Source organism: Paramormyrops kingsleyae, chromosome 11, assembly GCF_048594095.1.
Source record: "Paramormyrops kingsleyae isolate MSU_618 chromosome 11, PKINGS_0.4, whole genome shotgun sequence".
Taxonomy (NCBI): domain Eukaryota; kingdom Metazoa; phylum Chordata; class Actinopteri; order Osteoglossiformes; family Mormyridae; genus Paramormyrops; species Paramormyrops kingsleyae.
The window spans coordinates 9,001,138-9,024,600 of record NC_132807.1 but is presented as its reverse complement, the minus strand read 5'-3'; the positions used below and the strand labels follow the sequence as shown (position 1 = coordinate 9,024,600).

The 23,463-nt window shown below is 48.4% G+C and overlaps 1 protein-coding gene across 1 annotated transcript in view; it reads right to left on the bottom strand.

Annotated features, from left to right (window-relative positions):
• Window positions 1-228: 228 nt before the first annotated feature.
• Window positions 229-23,463, bottom strand: part of fam189a1 (family with sequence similarity 189 member A1) — a 79,578-nt gene continuing 56,343 nt past the window's right edge. Inside the window, exons 3-12 of the mRNA XM_072717990.1 lie at window positions 20,772-20,882; window positions 16,404-16,535; window positions 12,136-12,243; window positions 8,815-8,975; window positions 7,761-7,896; window positions 5,600-5,678; window positions 4,544-5,206; window positions 3,539-3,604; window positions 2,329-2,657; window positions 229-866 (exon numbers count right to left, since the gene is read on the bottom strand). Of these exons, the coding sequence (XP_072574091.1) occupies window positions 660-866; window positions 2,329-2,657; window positions 3,539-3,604; window positions 4,544-5,206; window positions 5,600-5,678; window positions 7,761-7,896; window positions 8,815-8,975; window positions 12,136-12,243; window positions 16,404-16,535; window positions 20,772-20,882 (1,992 nt within the window). The 3' untranslated portion in view covers window positions 229-659. The remainder of the gene's footprint in view (window positions 867-2,328; window positions 2,658-3,538; window positions 3,605-4,543; window positions 5,207-5,599; window positions 5,679-7,760; window positions 7,897-8,814; window positions 8,976-12,135; window positions 12,244-16,403; window positions 16,536-20,771; window positions 20,883-23,463) is intronic.

The window sequence follows — 23,463 nt, the reverse complement described above, 5'->3', positions numbered from 1 at the left end:
CCAACAATCATGCCACGCTCAAAATTGCTTAAATCACCTTTCTTTCCCATTCTGACATTCAGTTTGGAGTTCAGGAGATTGTCTGGACCAGGACCACACCCCTAAATGCATTGAAGCAACTGCCATGTGATTGGTTGATTAGATAATTGCATTAATGAGAAATTGAACAGGTGTTCCTAATAATCCTTTAGGTGAGTGTAGATGGAGGGGAAATAAAGCCACCTAGAATAGAGAAAAAGCTTGTATTTTATTGTAACACTGATATGAATTGTAACACATTGAGGTAAGTTAAATAATCCGTCTTCTTCTGTTCGCCATTGTAATCAGAGAGGTCGGGGGGGTCACAATCCCAAGGCCCCTGAGGGTCACAGTCGTCCAAGTGTGCAATTCACAGTTGCGTTTAATTTTTTTTATTGTTGTTTTTAAAAGCAGTGTTCTTGCTCACTTGTCTTTGTTGGTTATTCACATTGATCAACAGTTAATTTACATAATAGGAACATGGGGAAGGTCACTGAGGGAGTACCTCTGGCAGCCACAAGGAGGCAGCATTTGCCCTGTGCTGGGCTCCCCTGCCAGAGGTGGCTGGTTTGCTCCTGGCCTCACCTACAACATGCAGCCAGGGGTCATTAGAGGCATGTCTTCCGGCTGCTCGGGGGTGGTCAGAGGATGGTCTCTCGGCACACGCTGACAGGGCTGTGGGGATGGTCAGATGGGGGGATCCCTGCAGCCCCAGCAGTGGGGGGGGCACGGGAAGAGCGCAGGGAAACAGCGGAGGAGCTCAGTGCGCCGCAGCTCTGTAGATGCAGGTCCTCATGGGCATGCTTCCAGGGGTCGCTTCTCCCATGATGCTGGGATTGTGTCATCATCTGGGAAGGGAAAAATGGTCAGGGTGGGTGTCCATAGATATGGCAGGGGGGCGTCTGCACGTGTGACAGGCGGGTGTCTGTACATTTGATATTTTGTGTGCTGAGGGATGCAAAACAATAATGGAAACAGGCTCAGACTGTGAGGACTTTAAGAATGCCGACAGTGTTACGATGCAAATGTATCCAGACAAATTTCATCAAATCACCAGCACATAGCGAGCTCCATCAATCCATTTTTTATAACCAATTGTCCTATCCGGGTCACAGAGGTCTGAAGCCTATGGGTACAAGGCTAGGAACAGCCCAGGATGGGGCGTCAGCCCATCGCAGGCCACACTCACACCCCATTCACTCACACATGCACTCCTATGGGCAACCTCAGCATGTTTCTGGACTGTGGGGGGAAACCGGAGTACCCAAAGGAAAGGCCACGCCGACCCGGGGAGAACATGCAAACTCCACAAGCATTGATCCAGGGTGAATGCTCGAACCCGGGTCCCAGAGGGGTGAGGCAACAGTGCTAACTGCCGTGCCACCGTGTCACACATAGAGAGTTAAATATCAAAATTAAATCATTAACTTAATCCAAGTAAAAAATTTTCATAGTCATCTGTTTAAAATATATTGGACATTTAAATATGTCTTAACCAAAATTAAAATGAATCTTATCGGCAAATACAAAGGCTTGTTTTTTTCCATCCGACACCAGGCTATGATAACTGACAGCAATTTAGGTTATTAGACAATCCCTGGGTAGGTGTTTATTGACAGAGTGCATTTGTGTGTCATGTGACAGATCTCCACCCAGACGCCTGTCTGTCCTATTGCTCCGGTTCAGCAGCTAGCATGATAGAAGCTACAGTGCTGTGCAAAAGTCTTAGGCAGGCAAAGAAAATGATGTTTAGATTATCCTCGTGTTGGTGTGAAACTATATTATTATGCCTGTCAAAGTGTGTCAGCGTAGCCATTTCAGAACCTCTGCTAAAATCACCACAGTATTTGCAGCGACCGTCCAGTGCAGCCATGTATTTTTTGACTTGGCCACTAGCTCACCCCATACAGCTAGTCAATCTGTCACTGACTTTTTAAACCAATTTATTCAATTATTTAATTGAGCTGTTGGTGAAATTTAACAAAATCATGGAACGGCTGAGGTGCCCCTGAGGAGAAGTTTGGGAACTGAAGCGGTGTTCATCTAGCCATCCAACTGGATATCAGTAACTTTTTAGAAAACAGAAGAAATTAGTACTAGTTTTTATCGTGTTACTCTTAATTTGCACATGTTCTAATGTTAAATTGTGTTTTTTGTTCTAAGCCAAAGTACACTTGCTACCCAGATAAACAGCTTAAAACATTTCTTTGGACTGCCTAAGACTTTTGCACAGTACTGTATGCCACCACTATCACAGGACCCTGTATTTCAAAACACCGATTTGCACTTCCATTTGCCGAGCTCGCTCACCTGATCGATGACGTTGGCACTGAATATGGCCTCTTCCATGTGTCTCTCGTCAGACTTGATGACGAACTTGATGCTGTTGACCACCTGCTGCACCTCCGGGGGCAGACTGCAGCTGGAGTGCTCCAGAAACTTGGCCACCAGTATTTTTGTGTCCTTGTAGGCCTTGAGGTCGGCTAAGGAGTGCGGCCGCTCGCCGGACGTGGCGTGGCGAAGCCGGGGCTTGAGTCGGACCTCCTTGCCGTCGTCTTTCCTTGTCCCGCTAGCAAGGCTGATTGGTTTCTCTGGTCTCCTACTGGTCTCCAGCACAGGGTCGTGTTTAGAGAGTGCATCTGAAAATAAAACACACCGGTGTTTTCTATCCCATTCTTCGTCTGGCACCTCTAACACCGTCAGGCATTTTGGGTTGTTAAATTGCCTTTGGTTATTTAACAAATAAGGCTTAAAGCTGCTGCAGGATATTAAATCACCACCCCAAATAATGAACTTAATCAAGCAATCGATTTAATTTAATAAATACCCTATAATATTTAAATTATGTAAATTATGTAAAGACATTTTTTTAGTTGAGCAGGTGGAAGATGCATGCCAATTAATACATAAAAATTCTGAAACGAAAAAAAAAATTATGGGCCGTGGAGGAAAAAGTAGCAGAAAATTCCAGAGATCTACTTTTTACAGACGCTGAAAACGGAATAACAAACGGATTCCATTTTATCCAATGTTACTGAAATTACTGAAATGAAGAAGATAAAGATTAAAGCATATTAATATGTCTAGTGTCTGATTGTGCCCTATTCTTGCCTTTCTGTCGGCTGGCACATGTATCGAAGAAGCTTCAGTTCAGTTCCCTCATTACTGCTAAGAGGTGCCAGTCACAGTAGGGCAGTGAGTCAGGCTGTTTTGGGTCTGGTGTTATCAGGAGAGCTGCAAGAGCCCAAACGCTGACCACAGGGACACATCACACTCCCCCAGAGAGAGGTACCCAAGCCACACAGCAGTAACGCAGACGTACGTGTGCAGAGAATCTCTGAATTTTCATGCACCACCCTCGGCCCTCTGCGTGTGTGCATGTGAATGCATATGCAGACTCCAGTGTGTGAAGGTCACTGGCTTCAAATGTGGCCAGGGCCCCAGAGGCCAGTGGGGCTGGGCTGTGCATTTTCACCTGCATGAAAGTTAATTTTGTCACAGCTGGGTGGTTGCATGATACCTGGCTCAGGTGGGGTCTGTGCGAACTCTCCAGCAGGTGGAGCCACAGAGGATGCACAGCTGTTTGCTGCAAGGAGAAAAAGATGTGAAATAAAGCGATTCACAATGTCAGTTCTGTGAAAGCGAACAGGACTACGGCACTGTGAGACAGCGGAAGCCAACAGGGCTGCTGCACTGTGAGACAGTGAAACACGGCTACGGTACTATAAGACACAGTGAAAGCTGACACAGTCACGGTACTATAAGACACAGTGAAAGCTAATACAGTCACGGTACTATAAGACACAGTGAAAGCTGACACAGTCACGGTACTATAAGACACAGTGAAAGCTAATACAGTCACGGTACTATAAGACACAGTGAAAGCTGACACAGTCACGGTACTATAAGACACAGTGAAAGCTGACACAGTCACGGTACTATAAGACACAGTGAAAGCTAATACAGTCACGGTACTATAAGACACAGTGAAAGCTGACACAGTCACGGTACTATAAGACACAGTGAAAGCTGACACAGTCACGGTACTATAAGACACAGTGAAAGCTGACACAGTCACGGTACTATAAGACACAGTGAAAGCTGACACAGTCACGGTACTATAAGACACAGTGAAAGCTGACACAGTCACGGTACTATAAGACACAGTGAAAGCTGACACAGTCACGGTACTATAAGACACAGTGAAAGCTGACACAGTCACGGTACTATAAGACACAGTGAAAGCTGACACAGTCACGGTACTATAAGACACAGTGTAAGCTAACATAGAGTCAGCTGGCCTGTCCTGGTGGTGGCGATATCCCTATATGCAGAGTTTTCATCATACCACTGTTCTATCACATAGGTTGTAGAAGACAAGCCGAGATGTTTGCACAATTATTTCTAGCAGAGAGTTGAAGAACATTCCTTTTTTGTACCTAATCTATAGTTGGATGCATATTAGAGGTATTACGGTATTCATGACAAGCTGATAGATATACTGGCACAAGGGAGACTCACGTACTTCTAGAGACGGACGAACAGGATATGGGGTCACTGGTGGAACGCACAATTCGGGCCAGCTGATACCTCCTGGCGGACCGTGCAGAACGGGTTTTCTCGGGGGGTGAGAAGCAGCTGGTCGTGGGACCCGAGGGGGGTTGTGATGCTGAGGAGAATGAGGAAGAGGATGAGGGGGACCACACGCTGAAGCACAGCCTGTGTCCACGCTGTCGGGGTGGTGGGGAGGGAGAGGGGTAGGCAGGCGGGACAGAGGCTGGGGCTGCACTTGACTGGACTGTGGAAGCAGAGGAGGAGGCAGGAGGAGGACGAAGAGGAGGTGGACGGGCTAGCATCCTATTGGCTTTCTCTCTGGAATGCATAGGCGTGGCCCTGGCTGGCTCCTCCCACCCCAGTGTGCTGATGTTGTCCAATGAGCAGTCGGGCGAGCACTCCTGGGTGTGGACCTCACTGTGGGGCTGGTGCTTCAACGAGCTGGGTACACTGTTCTCTAGGCTGGTGACGCTGCCTTCCATCGGACCGGCGTTGGGTGCGCCACAGGGAGAGAGGTCCGAGGGGGAGCGCAGGGATCCCTGCACCTCCAGGGAACAAAGGTCTTCGGAGGAGCAGCTGTGGTCCGGCAGCTCGGCTAACTCTGACACCATCAGAGAGGCGCTGTCCACCGAGGCTGCAGGCGGGAGACACCAGAGTCCACATAAACACAGACGCATTTCTGTTGAGTCCCAGGGAGTCACGGCTACTGAAAGGCACGCGGAGGGCCGCTGGGAGACCGACCGGAAAAAGACGAACAGCGCGGGGAATGCTCACCCTGCAGATTCACACTTTTTGAAATGCCCGTTTTCTTTAACGGATTAAATTTCTGCAGTGTTCTGCATCGTTGTTGTCAAAGAGAAGTACGTGATGATCGGAGTGGGTAAAATAAGAAACTCAAGTAATTAATAAAGCTCAGTAACGGTCTCTGAGTGTGCTGCTGTTGCTCAGAGAGATTCATCATGGCGGAGGGGCATACAAAGCACATCAGATTATACACTATGGCAACCTGTCCTGTTGGCACCCTCACCCTGTGTGCTGAAGCCAGCTGTAGTGTTTCTCTCACAAAGGCTGGACTCGGTGGCCTGCTGCTCCATACTGGTGGTGACCTGCAGAGGGCGACATATACTCGCATATACTTACTTGAATCGGGTGGAAAGTACACTCTATTCAATGGTGTGCCCTAGTAGTCGGGCACTGGCCAGGGGATACATATGTGCAGGAGGCTGGACAATGGGGGTGCAGATCTGACAGGCCACCCCAGCACCACAACACCTGCTCAGCTGCTGGTTTCCAAATGTCCATCGCAGCTTTCCCCAGCTCTGGCTGCATGCACACGCAGACCTGTCCCAGTCACTGTAACCTGACCATCCACATTTTTTCCTCTATCCTTCATGGCCCTTCTCTGAGCTGCCTATTACAATTTTACTAGTGCGCCTCAGTAAGGACAGCATGAAAACGATTCCCAGGGTGACACGCAGGGACACTCACGGAGAAGTGTGGTAGCATCCTGCAGCACAAGCAGGACCTGGTATCGCACCAGCCGTTGGACTGTCAAACCCTACAGACGTCCCCATGGACTGAGTGTCGTCCCCTCCCCGTCCAGCAACCTCATTCCCCTCCCAGCAAGGCTACTGACCTCAGTTTACCAAAGTTTAGCAGAACTTGTCCACCCCAAAAGAAAGCAGGAAGTGCAATGAAAGTGATTTGTTTTCATTGTTGACACACCACAGCGCACAGTGCACACCAGTGAAATGTGTTCTCTGCATTTAATCCATATGTGACATTGTGACGTAGCAGGGGGTTAATTCAGCGCCCAGGGAGCAGTGCTTGGGGGCGGTACCTTGCTCGGGGTACCTCACTGGTACTTTGCTGGTTGCCGATTCGAACCGGCAACAGAGCGACAACATTCCTTCCTGCAGAGAAATAACTTCAATTTTACAAGATAATAAGATATAAGATTACGCAATTTACCCCTTTGCCTCTGTGCAAAGTCAGATTTCAAGTAATGTTATTTCTCTGAAGATGACAGATCTTACTCAATGTCATCCAGCGTGAAATTCCTGTCTGTTCAGGGCCGTGTTTGGTAACACGCTGTGGTTTCATCAGCTGAGGAGCACTGGTCCACTGGTGTCCTCTGCTCCTGAGTGTTGGGGAGTGGGCAGGTCAGGTCTTCAGTGAGAGACTGACCTTTTCCATTAGACAAAATATGAATCCACCTGTGAGAACTGTACAGAAGCTGTATCTGATGACATGATTTAAGGCCACAAGATGAAATGTAAGTTACGTATGGGATGTTGGTTGCTGTAGATGTAGTTTTTCAAAGGGGCTGTGCTGCTATAAGGTCATGTGACCAAGGCTTGTGCATTTAAGTTGGTCCAGAAAAGATAAAAATATTTTTCCAGACGTTGTGACAGACAGACCCACTTTGTAGAATCTGTAGCTCATTAATAAACACATGCAAACAGAGGAGGATATATTTCAGGAAAAATGTCTGACAAAGATAAAAAGTGAAAGTACAGCACAAATAAAAATAATGAAAATAAAGATTCTTCCAATACTTTATAGAAAATGCTTTGGCTGCAGTATTGATTCATTATTTATCAGAGGTAATTTTCAGAGAAGGCAGATTTCCAGAAGGTAGAGGTTTTTTAAGCTTTGGCCAGGCTGAGGACCATGCGGTCTTCCTTTATGGAGAGCGAGCCAGATATGAAGATGGGATTCATCTTGCTGACTCCCTGGCAGCCTCTGCCCACGGCCTGGGCCTCCTCATTCACTGGGATGCTCCTCATAATGACCAGCTAAGTCTGCGATGCCGCCAGCAGCCCATCGAGCCGCCGGGCTTCTAGGTTCCTGGAAATGTGCCATTTCAATTTGTCCAAACTTTGTACCTCCTGAGGACCTGGATGCAAAAGCAATATTTCACCCCTCAAAATTGCCCCCCCGTCTCTACCCTGAGATCTGTCCGGCCTCATCTTTAATGGGTCACTCATACCCCACACAACGCTGCCTTTCCAATACGGCCTCACATATGCTCCACAGGTGACTGCTTTCCGGTACACGTGGTGAGTGCCTTCCTGAATCTCGGACCATCACACTGTTTTTAAAGCCCAGGGGCATCGAGCTTCAGAGGAGACAGGAAGGACACGTGATGGGTGGAGTTTGGGGAAGGGTGGGGCAAGGGGGCCCACCTGACTGGCTGGCGTCTGGCCCACCACGGCCTCGTAGGGGGGAGGCAGCTCCGAGGGGTACAGTGTCCCAGGGCTGTTGATGGGCATGCCGTAGATGGCGCTGAACGGAGAGTGGGGAAAGTCCAGATGAAGTCCCCTGACAGACGGAGAGACAGATGGATAAACGAGGAGATGCAGCAGAGTTAAAGGAAAACACAAAAGAGAGGACTTGACACACTCTTGCGTGCTTGGGTCAGCTAAGAGCAGACTACATTCCATCCATCCAAATCTACATGCCAGTTCTGCCCAGGAAAACACCAAGTGCGACTCTAGCTCAATGCTAAAGTAGGGCATTGTGTAAGCAACACAAAGGTTGTGGGTTCAAGTCCCAGAGAGCACACGTGGATTGTAACCTCTCCCTCCTTTGGACAAAAGCATCAAGTAAATTTAGAGACATCAATTCACCTAAATGCATGTTTTTAGATTGTGGAAGGAGAACAAACCAGGGACAGGACTGAAACCTACAATCCTGGGGTGTGGAGTTATATTGATCCTGACTGTGCCGCCATGGCCCCCAAACCGCTATATGTAACCAATAAATAACCAAAACAGGTACTGAGAGTGTCTTTACATGTAACGCTCCTCCCCATAAATCATGGCTTGACATTCTGTTCATATCTTCATTTCACGCATGTTTCCGTCGATTACAGTCAAGGCTGCTGAAACGGCTGCTCCTTCCTTTATAGCCTCCCTGACAAGCCAGCAGGGCCTGTCACTACAGCTAAATCAACATGCTTTTACGATAGAGAATATAACTGGTTTATTGCAGGAGGATCGATAGGCATGGCAGCAAAGTTCATCTCCTACAGAGTTTCACAGGAAATGAGATAACTTTCCATTTTAATCATATTTATGTATGCATACATAGAAGCTCAGAGATTACATGCTAAGTAATACATGACAGGGTAATGAATTTGTGCGGCATGAAATCCCGCAGCAAAAGGCGTGACATCATCACTGGTCGCGACTGACCAGTGAAGTGTGGCTCTGTGGGTGGAGTCAGGCGCCGCCATACCTCTGGGGCTCCATCACCGGGGTGCAGGTATACTCTGGAGGGTAGTAGGGGGGTGGGGGAATTGGAGGGATGAACTCATCGAAGTCCAGGGTCTGGTGCAGGATGGTGCCATGGGGGGTCATGCAGTCCGCATTCATGGAACGTGACCGGCGTGGCATGAACTGAAACAGAACAGGCCGGCTCTTCAGAATTATCTCAGAAAACAGGTGCCAAATTTCCTTTACAGGACTCAAGAGTGCAACAGCATCGTTAAAAAAAATGAGATACATAAACAAGTTTAATTGACATGAGCCCTGACACTTATTTGGGTCATATACAAAATGAAGAGATGGCCTTTGAACATACAATGGTTTCTGTGGCCACGGTCACACTAAAAGCCAAAACCGTGAACACGCAAGGGTTTCTGAGGTCACGGTTACACTAAAAGCCAAAACCGTGAACACGCAAGGGTTTCTGAGGTCACGGTCACACTAAAAGCCAAGACCGTAAAGACACAAGGGTTTCTGAGGCCACGGTCACACTAAAAGCCAAGACCGTAAAGACACAAGGGTTTCTGAGGCCATGGTCAATTAAAATCCAAGACTGTGAACACAAACAGATTTCTGAGGTGACAGTGATATTAAAACCCTAGACCGTAGACATGCAAGGGTTTCTGAGGTCATGGTCACATTAAAACCCAACATCTGGGAACAGAGATAAGCGAAGAATGCACCAACGCTAAACAAATGCCAAAGCGAAGATGTTGAACAGAAAAGCCCCGGGGTATCTCCACGCACATCTCCAAAACTGATTAGCCTCTAAACAAGCACGGCAAGGAGCCAGACTCACAGCGCCCGCCTGTCTTTGTGTGGAATCAGCTTCGACGGGGATTTAGTCATTCACCTTAAAACGACCTCACGGCTAAACAGCCACGGTTAATCTGAGCTGTCCTCCAATTTAAAACCACGTCACACCTTGCATTTTCCTTCAGGACTTGGGCTTCACCTCCAGTCTGAGCAATTTACAAGCTTTCCTATATGCAGGGGCCTAGGATCCAGAGGGGATGGGGGGACATGTGACCCCCAAAATTTAATTTGACTTCACCCCCAATAAAAAGACCTTTGTATATGAATTATTAAGCTGTGCCCCCCCCCCCACCCACCTGGTAAACTCACTCCTACTTGCCTGTATGACTGAAACTCTGAAGGCTGAATCAAGATATGGTTTAATGTTTAAAAACAGGTACACTTTTTGACTATGTGAAGGTTGTAACCAGGGTTTCAATATAGATGGAGCCCAGGGGAGCTCCACCTCCTTATGTCCAAATCGCACCATTCCGGGGTGCAGCTCCGCTTCCTTATGTCCAAATCGCACCATTCCGGGGTGCAGCTCCGCTTCCTTATGTCCAAATCGCACCATTCCGGGGTGCAGCTCCGCTTCCTTATGTCCAAATCGCACCATTCCGGGGTGCAGCTCCGCTTCCTTATGTCCAAATCGCACCATTCCGGGGTGCAGCTCCGCTTCCTTATGTCCAAATCGCACCATTCCGGGGTGCAGCTCCGCTTCCTTATGTCCAAATCGCACCATTCCGGGGTGCAGCTCCGCTTCCTTATGTCCAAATCGCACTTTGCCAGGGTGCAGCTTTGCCTTCCTGAACATTTTGTTAATGTCCCAAAATTTAGTAAAAGATTTAAAGTGAATGGTTGAATAAAAGGTCAATTTTGAGCTGGAAATCATGTTTTTACATCAGCTATAATATACATTTTCTTTATTAGCTCTGACGAAACATTCCTTTCTCCAGTACATGAGATATTTTTGATTTCTCTCCTTTGTTTTTGTATTTTGACTTACTGCTGCCAAAATTTTACATACTAGCTAGACTCTGCAAGACACAATCCGTGAATAACTTGATATTTTAATGCATTTTCCCAGTGACACTTCAAATGAATAAGGGAGATTATTACTTGTAGCTGTAAGCAAATTTGATGCATTTTTAAGTTTCATTTGCATGTAATATAGTGGTAACACAACATGCCGACACACGAACACACTGCATCTCTAACACAAATACATAAAATAACTATTATACAAGCCACACACTGTGTAGCTGACATGCTTCTCCCTCCTCTCTGATTCTGATTTAACCCCCGGTTGTAACAACATAATTTAATCGAAACCTCGTTCCATCAATAGAGAAAATCGTCAAAAAAAAAAATTATAATCTTTTTTGTCCTATAATGCAGAAAAGAAAAGTCCAGTTATAAAAGTAAATAAGACTGCACCTTTGCTCCTTTGGTGCTGCGCTAAATGCGATGTGAAGCCTCCTGCGGTGCTGGCATGCAGCCCCTCATCTGCGACCAGCCTAATAATACTGGGCCACACAGCCACTGACACCCAAGGCATCGGCCGGCAAGTTCATTAGACGCCGGAGAGCTGCTTTCGGTGTCCTTGGGAATCTGTTACGGGTTTCAGTCAGCAAAGAATCCTCCAAAGATATCAGAGAGGCTGCCTCTGAATGGATGCTGGACAGAGGTTAACCTGTGTGATGTCATCAGTGCCGGGGGGGCGATGGCCTTCCGTTCCTGGGCAGTTTCTCTCCGAAGGACGCGGAGCGTGAATTGTCACACTGCAGTGCTGATTTCCCCGGTGGCCTTGAAGCATTTCGGTATATTTTTTTTTTCCGGAAGGGACACAGAGACTATTTCGTCCCCGGTGAGGAGGAAGAGGTCATTTAAAGGATGGCACAGCACGACAAATCACCACGACAACCCAACATGGAGGCCACATTGTGCATTCCGGCGGCTGCTGTCACCTCACCCTTCGTGGTTCTTTGTTTAGTTCCCTTTTTTTTCCTTCATGAATGTTTGCTCCAGGTTAGTGGTTTTTGCAAATCTGAAACAAGCAGGCTGTTGGTGAAGCTGCTCGTTCCTGCCAGGGGGCCCTCAGGCCGGTGTGTGTGGTCCTGTGATACACCCTCTGCCAAGCCAACAGCCGTCTTATACATTATAGAACAATGTTTGGAGCGACGGCTGGGCTCTCGCTGGGGGGGGGGAGTAGCTACCTGCAGACATCTGGCCAGTCAGTAGGAGGCGCTAATGACTGTCTTAAATAGACAACACCGTGAGGCTCTACACAGGACTTCATCGGGGCCCAGAAGAAGCAGCTCTGCTTTTCCCTCCTCTACTGTCATGACTGGAGAGTTGAGTCCTATTATGCCACCATGCATTCATTGTCACAGTAATGGATATTTATCCAAACGCCCGGCAAACTGGCCATGATGCCTCTGAGGCCCATGTGTGGAAGGTGACTGGTTGGGAGATCAGCCACAGCGATGCTACTCACCATGTGCAGGACGTCAGCAGATACCATCTGCATGCAGCACATGGCGGTGGCCAGGGCACAGACGATGGTGGAGATGACGTTCAGGGCACACACGCTGAAGAGCAGCTCCTGCAGCGCGACACGGGAAAGGAAAGCGGTCAGCACTGGGATGGGGTGGGGCTAACGGGGGAGGCGGGAAATTGCTTCTCCAGAGCAACTGAATGGAATTTTATTCAAAAGGGACAGAGGAATTTTTCCAGAGGTTGAGAGGAATACATTAAACTGGTAAGGGGAAGGGGGGTGAAGAAAGGGGGAGAAAGAGAAAGTGAAAGGGAGAGCAGGGATGGAAGGAGGACAGATCTGCGGACGGCTGGACCCCCCAGCACAGAGGCTGCTCCGACCCCCTCCTTGCTGGGACTTTCCACATGAGGCACATTTTCTTTCACAGGGCGCTCTGCTCTCATTTGTGAAATAAAACGCAAAACAACAATAAAAATGGCACCTGGGAATATTTAGCACAGCATTTCCAGCAATAAAAAGCAATAAAAGGTAAGAACAGCTCTCTAGTGCCAGTCAGCTACAGCCCACAATAACCCCCCCTCCGAAAGCGCCCCCCCACACACCACACTCACCAGAAAGGGCTCCTGTGTGCTTTCAATTAGGAATTCTTTTCTTTTTGTTTTGCTTTTCTGATGTGTATTTTATGCATATTGGACGTGAGGGCTGCTCATGTGACTGTCAGCAGGAGGGGGGATCACCGTAGTATTCCGGAATGATCTGCCCAGAACCAGGACAGAAACGGCACTCTAAGGGTGACCCTTATTTAAATGACCGGATCAGACCCCAAGCCTGTAACTTTGGCCATTAAAAGAACAAATTAAAAAATAATGAATGAATAAATAATCCGTTGGCTGTTAAAGTATATTTTTTCATGGCATAATAAAAATTGTTGTATGCTATAGGATCACTTTATTCACTATTTAGGCTATGGGTCAAAATTTATCTTACTGGCAAAGGCATTAGATAATTACCTTAGATTAACCAATGTCATCCTTAAACATGATTGATGTGGTTAGTGGGGGAAGCTACTAGCAGACTTTATGAACTCCTGTGAGAATACATTTCTCCTAATACTGATTAGGCTGCGAAATGAATTTGCAGTAACCTTTTTCATGACAAACCTCAAACTGCAATTAAAAATAAATGCTTGAAATAGATTGCATTATGACCTTTTACCTGAAATGGATGATAATGTGGTTAAACAGAATTTAATATCTATATTAAATTTAAATAGAACGTGCATTTAAAAATCCTATTGTGACTATGTGTGAAAATGATTTTATTAAAAATTCCCCACAAATGAGAAAGGCTGGTGTAACTGGTATTTCTGTGGGATGTTGCGTTTCCCAGGTCGAATACCCGCACGAACACACAAGGCTCCTCAATCACGACACAAAAACTGTGAAAAATAGTGAACTCCAGAGCACTTTGGTGCAGTGACACTGCCTTTTGTTGCACTCATACATAGAGAAGAGATAAAATCTCTTTAGTATGGAAAATGAGGAGGCACCCCCCCCCCCGATTCAGGCGGTACTCCTCCCTGAAAGGCGCTCAACTCTGACACTGCTGCTTAAATAAGCAATGAAGAGAAGCGCGGGCATGGGAGCGGCGTGGGGTGACAGCGAATAAACCATCCGCTATAAACTTCACCATTAATGCTGATAAAAAGATGCGGGTCACACAGGTGTCGCATCGCTGAGGTCACTGCTGGTGCCCTTTGTTCATTTCCTTAATTTTATTCATTAGCGGAGGGTAGCGGTGACCAGAACTCACATTTTGTTGCGAGTGTTAGTTTATTTCATTAGTTCTTCCTAAAAGCCTGACCACACAACCACCTCATTCATAGGTACAGAGTGCAGACTGTTCTGAATATACCAAATGACCCACATGCCAGTAAGGCCAAAAACCATGGGGTTCTCTGTACATAGCTAAACTTTCTACCGTAACCTGCTAAATCAGGCTTGTAATACTGGGATGGAATTTTGGGTGTTTTCCCATAATGCAAATGTGTAAAACCTGCATACAAGTATTTATGAATATGTGCTTTGGCAATATGTTCCACATGAGCCAAACCAATAACTGCAGACCTACCTAATTAATAACCAACTGCCGTGCTGCTGTGTCTCACGTACAACAAAAACAGAGTCTGAACTGCAAACCTTCCCTTTACCTTTCCTTACTCGTTGGTGTAATTCTACAACGGGGAGCCCATTTAATGCCGGTACATCTGCCAGGCACATGTGCACACAGGATCCATTACGCAGTGTGACTGACATTTACATATTGACCCAATAAATCACACTAAGGTTATTCCTGTAATAATACCCTCAATATGGAAGGGCATGGATACCCAGAGGCGTAGGAGCCGGGGGGGGGGCATGCACCCCCCAATATTTAATTTAACTTCATTCGTCCACCCCCCAATTAATAGACCTTTACATTTAAATTATTAAGCTGGGTCCTCCCCAATATCAAACTCTCTCTTACACTCTTGGGCACCCCAACAATTACCTCATCACGGCCAGTCAGACAGTACTGGGACTCACAGAGCACACTGTGGAAAAACTGGCACCTCCTTCAGTTAAAAAAAAAAAAACTGAATTAGAAATGTGCATCTTTCCATTTCAGTTCGGTTCAGTCGCAGTATCATTACAGTATGATGGTTTACAGTCACGCCCTGTAGGTGTCCCCCGGTAACTACGATCCTGAAGCTGTCGCGTACCGTTGACCTGGCTCTCCAGACACTCTGTGTGGATAAGTTCAGCTAGAGGCAGGCCAAGCGAAAGCGATGCAGGAAGGCAGAAGCCCAGTCCGGTCCATGTGATGCGTGCAGGGTCACACACTCATGTCCTCCAACACACAAGCTGTGAGCGGAACGCTGCTTATGCTAAGTTAGCTCTTGCAAATGTGCTTTTCAGTTTAGCTTTTCTGTATATAATTCTTTTTAACAGTACAGCAACACAGAGCACAACAATGCCAGGATGACTACTTTGGCAGACTTATAGCAATCGAGCAGAATATGGACTTATAATCTATTTTTCAATTTAAACCTGTGGTTGCAAATGCATTTACTTCCCAAGTTTCTGAGTGCATTACCGTTGGGTACTGCTACAGGTTCCTAGGTGGTTATAGAGGGAACCTTCTTGAACCCATTAGAGTTAACAGTTTAAAAAGACAGAAGAATTCTGTCTGCTAGACACAACTATAAATGATTTTCAGTGAATGATCTGGGTTTAAGCCTTCAAACATGACTCAGTAAATAAATCCTAAAAATGATTAAACAAACGTAATCGATATGAACAGCCTTTTTCTGATGAGCATCGGGCCAAAACATCACCTCCATTACTGCGAGACAGAGACTAGAGTCTGACAACAGAGCTGCTTCCTGAGGCCACCAGCACGACGCAGCACAGCGAGGAAGGAGGCGTGTGCTGAGGCAGCGTGTCCAAGAGGGCGTACTGCCAGGTCAGCCGGGTAACCCCCACCCCCCACTTAGTCAAGCCAGCTTCTTGGACTATGTCCATCTCCGAAACCTGCAGAATCAGGTCCCCCCCACCCCTATCAGCTCCTTTTAATCAGTGGCCAGGCTTTCCAGAGTCTCATAACTCAGCTCTCCAGGAAGGGAGCAAACAGCCTTTTTACACGACTTTATGCCTTAATGCTCCAGCTCTCGATGACTCCTTCACTTCTGACTTAGCCTGGAAACTGCACCATTTCCCTGAGGACATCCTCAGCGCACAGGGAGCTGCACCATTTCCCTGAGGACATCCTCCGTGCACAGGGAGGACCTGAACAGAGCGCCTGAGGGATGATGTGTAGTGAGAGAACAAGCTGCCAGCCGGCGCCGGTGGATGCTGGTTCCCGAAGGGTCCCCGCCTGGCCTTTACAGTAGCTGCTCTGTACAGTGACACAAAGCCCAGCCGTTTCTCAAAGAGGTGACAAAGGAGTGCAGACTACCCATAGATCCTCACTATATAGTCAAAGACACATAAGCACAAAGCATGGATGAATACGCTATTGTATACGAACAGATATGTACACAGGAGCACTTGTTGCTCCCCACATCTGCACAGGAACGAGACAGATACACACAAAGGCAAACACACACCAGCAGAAGCACAGACTGAATGAATACACAATTGCATACTGGCAGATACGTTTACTTAGAAACACCCCTCCCTCAACACGCCCACAGATGGCGCTGTCACACACACCCACACGGGACACACCTTGAGACGCAAGCGGATGGTGTTGCAGTCCCTCAGGGGGTTGAGCTTCAGCGTCTCGCCCAGGTTGTTGCAGCCGGAGCTCTGGTGCTGCAGCTCGCAACACTCACACACTCCGTCACTGTCAAACTTGATCTGAGATAGAGGGGAGAGCACAGAGCTGTGAGAAGCACAGGTATGCGAAGGCACAGAGAACACAGGGCAGGGAAAATACAGGCCAGGGAGGTCCACAGGTATGCGAAGGCACAGAGAACACAGGGCAGGGAAAACCACAAGTATGCAAAGGCACAGAGAACACAGGATCGGGAGAACCACAAGTATGAACAGAAAAGTAGAGTGAACATGGAACATATATTGAATAATTAAGACAATTCACTTTGTATCCATTTTAGATGATTTTATTGCATTTCACATGAATGCAATGAAATTACTTTATGTGACGTATTAACTATAAGAATTTGTGCTAGAGTTCAGCACAAGTTACAAAACCAGTAACTGCTGATCCAGTGTAAACTGCCATTTGAAGGGGATTTATTACCAGACACGAGTGGTTTTTGTCGCTTAAACACAACGAATGCAGCTATGCTCTTACAGTCAGCTTATTTATGCATTGAATCAGTCTGCAGGAAAAGCCCACAGCAAACAAAGCTGGTTCGGGTGTCTCTCTCACACACAGCAAAATGCAGAAATTAGTCTGACCCCTTTACCTGCGGAATAATCCACAGACATATAAATATCTATAATACAGAACCAGAGTAACCTAGAAATAAAATTACATCTAAGCACAGCAGATTTACAGACATCGCTTGCAGGGGGTTACCCTGGCAGGGGCGGGGTTCCCCAGGCAGGGGCGGGGTTCCCCAGGCAGGGGCGGGGTTCCCCAGGCAGGGATAGGCTCCAGGTGCCCATCTACCCATTTTCCCAAACCACTTGTCCTATACAGGGTCGTAGGGATCTGGAGCCTATAGGTGCAAGGTGGGGGGGGGGGGACTGGAAGTACCCAAAGAATGCCCAGGACAACATGGGGAGACCATGCAAATGCCATACACTTGAACCCTGGCCCCAGAGGTGAGAGGCAATAGTGCTAACCACTGTGCCACCCAGCGTGAGGTACCCTTAGATCCTGAACACAGTAAGCAGTTAGAAGATACATGAATCGATGATTTCTGGTCCCACTCACACAAGCTCTAGTGAAAACCTCAGTCTTCCAGCAGAGTGATATTTAATCTAACCCTGAAAGCACAGAAATTAAACAGCACAGTCTCTGATTTACTTATTTAGTATGATCGGTTATTTCATCTGGTCTTGCTACAGTCATAAATTAAACACTTAAAATTCACAATTAAGAACTCATGGAGGATACGGCGGTCTCTCCTGTCAGAGTCGGCCTGGGACAGAAGGCGAGCTGTAACGCTCTCGTCTCATGTGACAGATCAGAAAAGTGCATGGGGGCATCACTTAACCCAGACTGAACAAAAGCAGGACAGGCACCTTACAAGCAGGGTTTAATTACATCAGGGAAATTACTGCATTAATATTTCAGTCATGTTGGGTATGGTCTCCAAGGAGATGCATAGCAGAGTAACAGATAATGATGGTTAATTGTATATGCTAATATTTCAGTCATACTCTGTATAGGGGATAAAAAACAAATATTCCTGCCCTCCTCCTAGTGACAAGCTCCAAATCAGCTCTGCTGAAGACAAAGAGCCCCCTCCCCCATTACTGTGTGTCTGCAGGAGTCCTCTGGGAAAAAAGCCTCATCTGTCACTCAGTGTCTTGGATTTTCAGGCCCTGCAGGTATTCTGCAGAATCGCGGTCACCTCGGCACAGGACGGCCCTTTAGGGTTACCACGGCAACAGATAATTATCTATTTAGCCAATTAGCTGACGCCTTTTCATCCGAAGTGACTTACATAATTCAGTTCTCACTGCTAATCCATTTGCACGCTCCCTAAATGGCACAGTTCAGGTTGAATACTTTGCTCGATGGGACGACAGCAGAGTCCTCTGTGACTCACGCCTCCGACCACTTGGATTAGATCCTTATCCTGTGAGCTTCCCGTTTGGTGTAGGTAGGACCTCAACAGGCAGCCAGCTTACCTCAGCGGCAAGGGCTCTTCTGAGCAGCTTGTGTGGAAATTTGCAGATTAAGTCTATCTGGGTTTGGTTTGCCAAAAGTGTTGCGGCGCCACCATCCTGCTAAATACTGTTGGCCGTTGTCTTTGGGGTGCTTTGGGGAACCTGGGCCTGCCCTTGGCTCAGAACTCCAAGCTCCAGTGTGACTGGAGATGCGCAGGCCCACAGATGTCATGCTGTCCCAGGCTCTCCATGAAACTGATTACATGCCATATAGCCCCTTCCCCCATGTGCAGAAACTGAGGCCCCAGCAAGGCTCTCTGGGTTCAAACACAAGCTCTCCGCGCTCTCAGACCAAATGCCAGGATAAAGACGAGATGAGCGACGATCGGGACGGGAGAAAGTGTCAGGGAGAGCAAATGTGTAGGAGACGGCATCGGGAAGCTGGGTGCCAGGAACCGCGGGAAAGCAGGGGTCACAGAGGGATGCAGGGTATCAGATTACAGATGTTACAGTACCCAGGCAGGGCGGCCCACTTCCATCTGAATCGATTCACAGACCCCTGATTCCTTGACAGGCGTTGCTGCTGGCATACGCCCTCAGGGGATTAAGCCATCACAGAAAATCATATAACTGACGGGAGGAAAAACAAACGCAAACTGTGAGTGGCACTGCAGAGCCTCAGAAGAGTGGAGCAGACGGGTCAAGTGGGTCAGGCGGAGGAGCAGAGCAGGCGGAGCAGCCTGAGCAGCTGGAACAGGTGGAGGAGCAGAGCAGGTGGAGCAGCATGAGCAGGCGGAGGAGCAGAGCAGGTGGAGCAGCATGAGCAGGCGGAGGAGCAGAGCAGGTGGAGTAGGTGGAGCAGACTGAGCAGGTGGAGTAGGTGGAGCAGATGGAGGAGCAGGGCAGGTGGAGCAGGCAGAGCAGACTGAGCAGGTGGAGTAGGTGGAGCAGATGGAGGAGCAGGGCAGGTGGAGCAGGCAGAGCAGACTGAGCAGGTGGAGCAGGCAGAGCAGACTGAGCAGGTGGAGCAGATGGAGGAGCAGGGCAGGTAGTGCAGGCAGAGCAGACTGAGCAGGTGGAGCAGGCAGAGCAGACTGAGCAGGTGGAGTAGGTGTAGTCCACACTGCTCAACTATTCAGGGGGCATTTTGCATGTCTATTATGCAGAATAAGGCACTGTCACCACGACAATGGAGAGCTCAGTATGATCCCCCTCCCTGTGTTCTCAGCCGCCTCCCCCCCCCCCCAGCACACCCTCCCCGGACAGCGACATGGCTGCCAGCTGGGTGGGGGGGTCGACGCAGCACGGCAATACTGCCTTTGTCCATTTCTGATCCCACAAAACAAAAACAAATGAAAGAAATGTTTTTCCAAAATAAAAGGCTAAATACCACGAGTCCCGACCCATGTCCCCCCCTCAAAGTCATGAGGATGCTTCCTGAGAATCACATACAGCGGCGGCCCCTAAGGCACCTGTCTGCCTGCTTTAAATAGCGCAGCGGGCGGCCAGGTGCTCCGTTTTGGCGGGGGGGGGGGGGGGGGGCGCTAGCAAAGTGACCGCTCACGGTGCGTCATGATAGGCAATAGCGGGACTTCCTGGCGGCCGAGGGGTTAAGGGTCTGCGCTGTGGGAAGCTGGGATTTCACTATTTATACATCTGGCAGAGGGAAGGCGGCAGGTAACACAGCTATTAAGGACACAGACGCATAACTGGTTTGGGCGCATGTAGCAGCGGCTGCCATGGCAGCCGGGAACAAGGTGCTATACATGATTATCGAGCTGTAAAAACAGGCAAAAAAACTGCGGTCCCTTAGGAAAGGGTGTCAGCTAAGCAGCCGGATGTAACTGACAGTAAACGATTCAGCTCATACCAGCGGGGCTCACGCCTCGTACCAAACGCCATCTGCCCTCCCCCACGGACATCGATCGCCCGACCGCTCGTGCAGCTGAGGGCAATTTAGTGACGCCAATTCGCTTAATGGCATGTCTATTGACTGCGGGAGGAAAGCAGAGTTCCCAGAGGGAACACACACGGGGCGGCGGGGGGATTCAAACCCCCAACCCTGGAGGTGAAACAGGGCAGCTACTCACACAGACATCGGCTTTTCCCTAATGAGTACAATAAGAAGCTCTGGATTAACGCAAAACGCCGGCGCGTAAATCGGGGCATACATGCGAAGGCGGGGGGGCTCTACGTCCATGTTGATTTCCCTTCTGAAAAGAGGAGAGGGGGTCCTCACACACACAGACAGCATGGGCAACATGCCCCCCCCCCCCCCCGGTGTCTCACCAGCTGACAGGCCTCCAGAGAGTTGACCAGCTGGGCGTTCTGACAGGATAGGATGGATCCAGCCAGGTTGAGCATGACGCACACGGCGGACAGCAGCATGAAGAAGGTGATCTGCAGGGAGAGACCAGATCCAGGGTGAGGTTAAGGGGTCAGACAGCAAGGCGCTGAATGTGTGTGGCAGTCAGAGCAGGACAGAGGGGTGGCCCCGGCAGCGCCCCCCACCCAGGTCCCTCAAGCCATGCGTTTTCTCTAACCAATCAGCAGATCCATTTTATTTCTTTTTGTTCCCATTACCTCGTACGCTTCACATTCATGTAGCATGAAAAAAACACAAACAGAGCCGCATGGCTGTCCTCGGCCAATGGGGTGGCGTCCTCCCTGACACTCCCTCCCTTTTTCCGGCCCAGCCACCCCATACGCCGGATGACAGATGGGCAGGTGGAGGAACAATCTTCCCCCGCACAGCCCCCACCACCTCCCATTACTGCCGCTTCCCTGGGGAGGCGAACCCTGGGCAACACAATAAATCTCGCTCCAGTGTCCCTGCTCTCCCCCCGCCCACCAGCCGCCACCACCCCCCCCGGGTAAAAAATGCTCCCTTTTATTTCACAGCTGATGATGCAGGGGACATCGATCCCACTCGCAAGCAACGCGGGCGACGTTTCATTCCAACCCAGAGGGGTCCCCCCTCCCCCCGCAATGTCTTCCTTACACAGCAAGATTTAGCGCAGGCAGGAACATTAACCCACCCCCCCGACACCGTGGCATCCGCAGGCAGGCAGCTGGGGGGAGATAAGGTGAGGACGGGGGGCAGGGATTTGCCGACAGATGTAGAGATCAGATAAGTCTGAGACATTTTTATTTTTTTGCAGCCCACATAAGTGACAGATGTAAAAATTGATCAGGGGACTTTATAAGAGGGGCAGAGCTAAGCAGCCTGTATAAATCCCAGGAATTAATGTCTGATGGGGAAAGATACGAGCCACTCAGTCATATACAGAATCACAGAATGATACTGAAGGTGAGCCTGATATATAGGGGGTATCGGCTTTCACCCGGAATTAAAGTGCCATTTGTTGTTTTTAAAGCAGTCGATCCTTGTCGACGTTCATTCAGTAGTATGTTAATCAGCAGAGGAGGGTGCAATGCAATGTACTAACAAGAGGGGGCGCTGTCATGGGGCAAAAAAACTAACAGAAGCTCCTTTATGTGGATGCAATCAATCAGTGGAGAAAACCGGCAGTCAACCTGCCCCATGTAAACAAAATGCAAAAAAGCAAAATAACGGCACCATAAAAGATGCCAAGCTGCAAGTCAAAAGAGTGACGGCTTTATTACCTGGAATAAAAAAGGAATCAGAGAATCACTTTGTCTGAGGAATGGAGTAATAAAATAAGAGTGAGTACGCTGGTGAGTATGTGGGGACACGGGGCAGTGCGAGAGGCTCCAGCGAAGCTGCACAGCTCTCCCCCGTCTAAGCGATCCACAGGCCGCTTGCTCGGCTTTTAAGTTACGCCAGCCACATGGGGGGAGCCACCTGCTTCCTCCAAGGCTTTGGAGGGCCGAGCTCAAGCCCTCCCCAGAGACGAGGCCAAAGCCGGTCCAGCGCCTGGCTTCAGGACGGCCCGCGGAGGGCTGGATTTCCCCGGTGGCACCGAAAGGTTACTGCACATCTGATCAAGATGGGAAAACAATTCTAACTATTCATAAACGCTATTTAAATTGACAAAAAATACATATGGAAAAAAAATGACAAGGACAAGTTTGAGGTTAAGAAGAAAAGATCATAAATGGCAAAAGTAGAATATCTAGCACAAATGGAAAGTCCTGCTTTACGTGTGTTTTAATAAGCTAATTGCTTTTCAAAGGCCTCTTTAAGCAAAAAAGCTCAAGGTGCAAAGGTGAGTTAAGTGGACGAGCGAGACGAGAGCAGCGGGTTTAGCCTTGAGTTGGCTGCCTAAATGAACTCGCCACGCTTCAGTAAAATCTCCACTACAAAGGAGTAAAGCTGTATGATATGCAAGTGAGGTATGAATGAAAGCGTCTGCTAATTATCCATCCATCTTCCATACTGATCTGCTCATGATGGGAAAATAATTCAGTGCCAGTTTATTATGGGTTTTATGGCCCCTTTTCCACATAGGTGTGTGTTCTGTGTACAGAAATCAGCCATATGTGCAGGTCAACTCACCACAGCATTAGAAAACCAGCTGCCAGGTGTCCATGTTTGCCTGGTCGAGACGTACATCGCTCTCATTGCCAGTACGTCGCCCTCACTCCCAGTATGCTGCTTCCATTCCCAGCACATTGCTTTCATTCCCAGTATGTCACCGTCTTCGCTCCCAGAACAGCGCTTTTGTTCCCAGTACCCCACTTTTGTTCTCAGTATGTTGATTTACTTCCCAGTATGTCATTCTCGCTCCCAGTGTCTTGCCTTTGCAGGCAGAGTAAACAGCAATGGCATACCGTGGTTAATACTGTGTTAATACCGTGGTTAATACCATGCTAATACCGTGGTTAATACCGGCCTATGACTTGGAAAACAGCTTGAATTAAAGGCAGCACAGGTTAAGTCGGCTTTAAGAGTGAGAAATAAATAGTGTGTCTGCTCCTCCGTTGGCCAATGAGAAGAGGCACTCCTTTGCAAAGCTCTTCATGCTGCCCTCGCCCCCTTACCAGCGCCATGCCGACA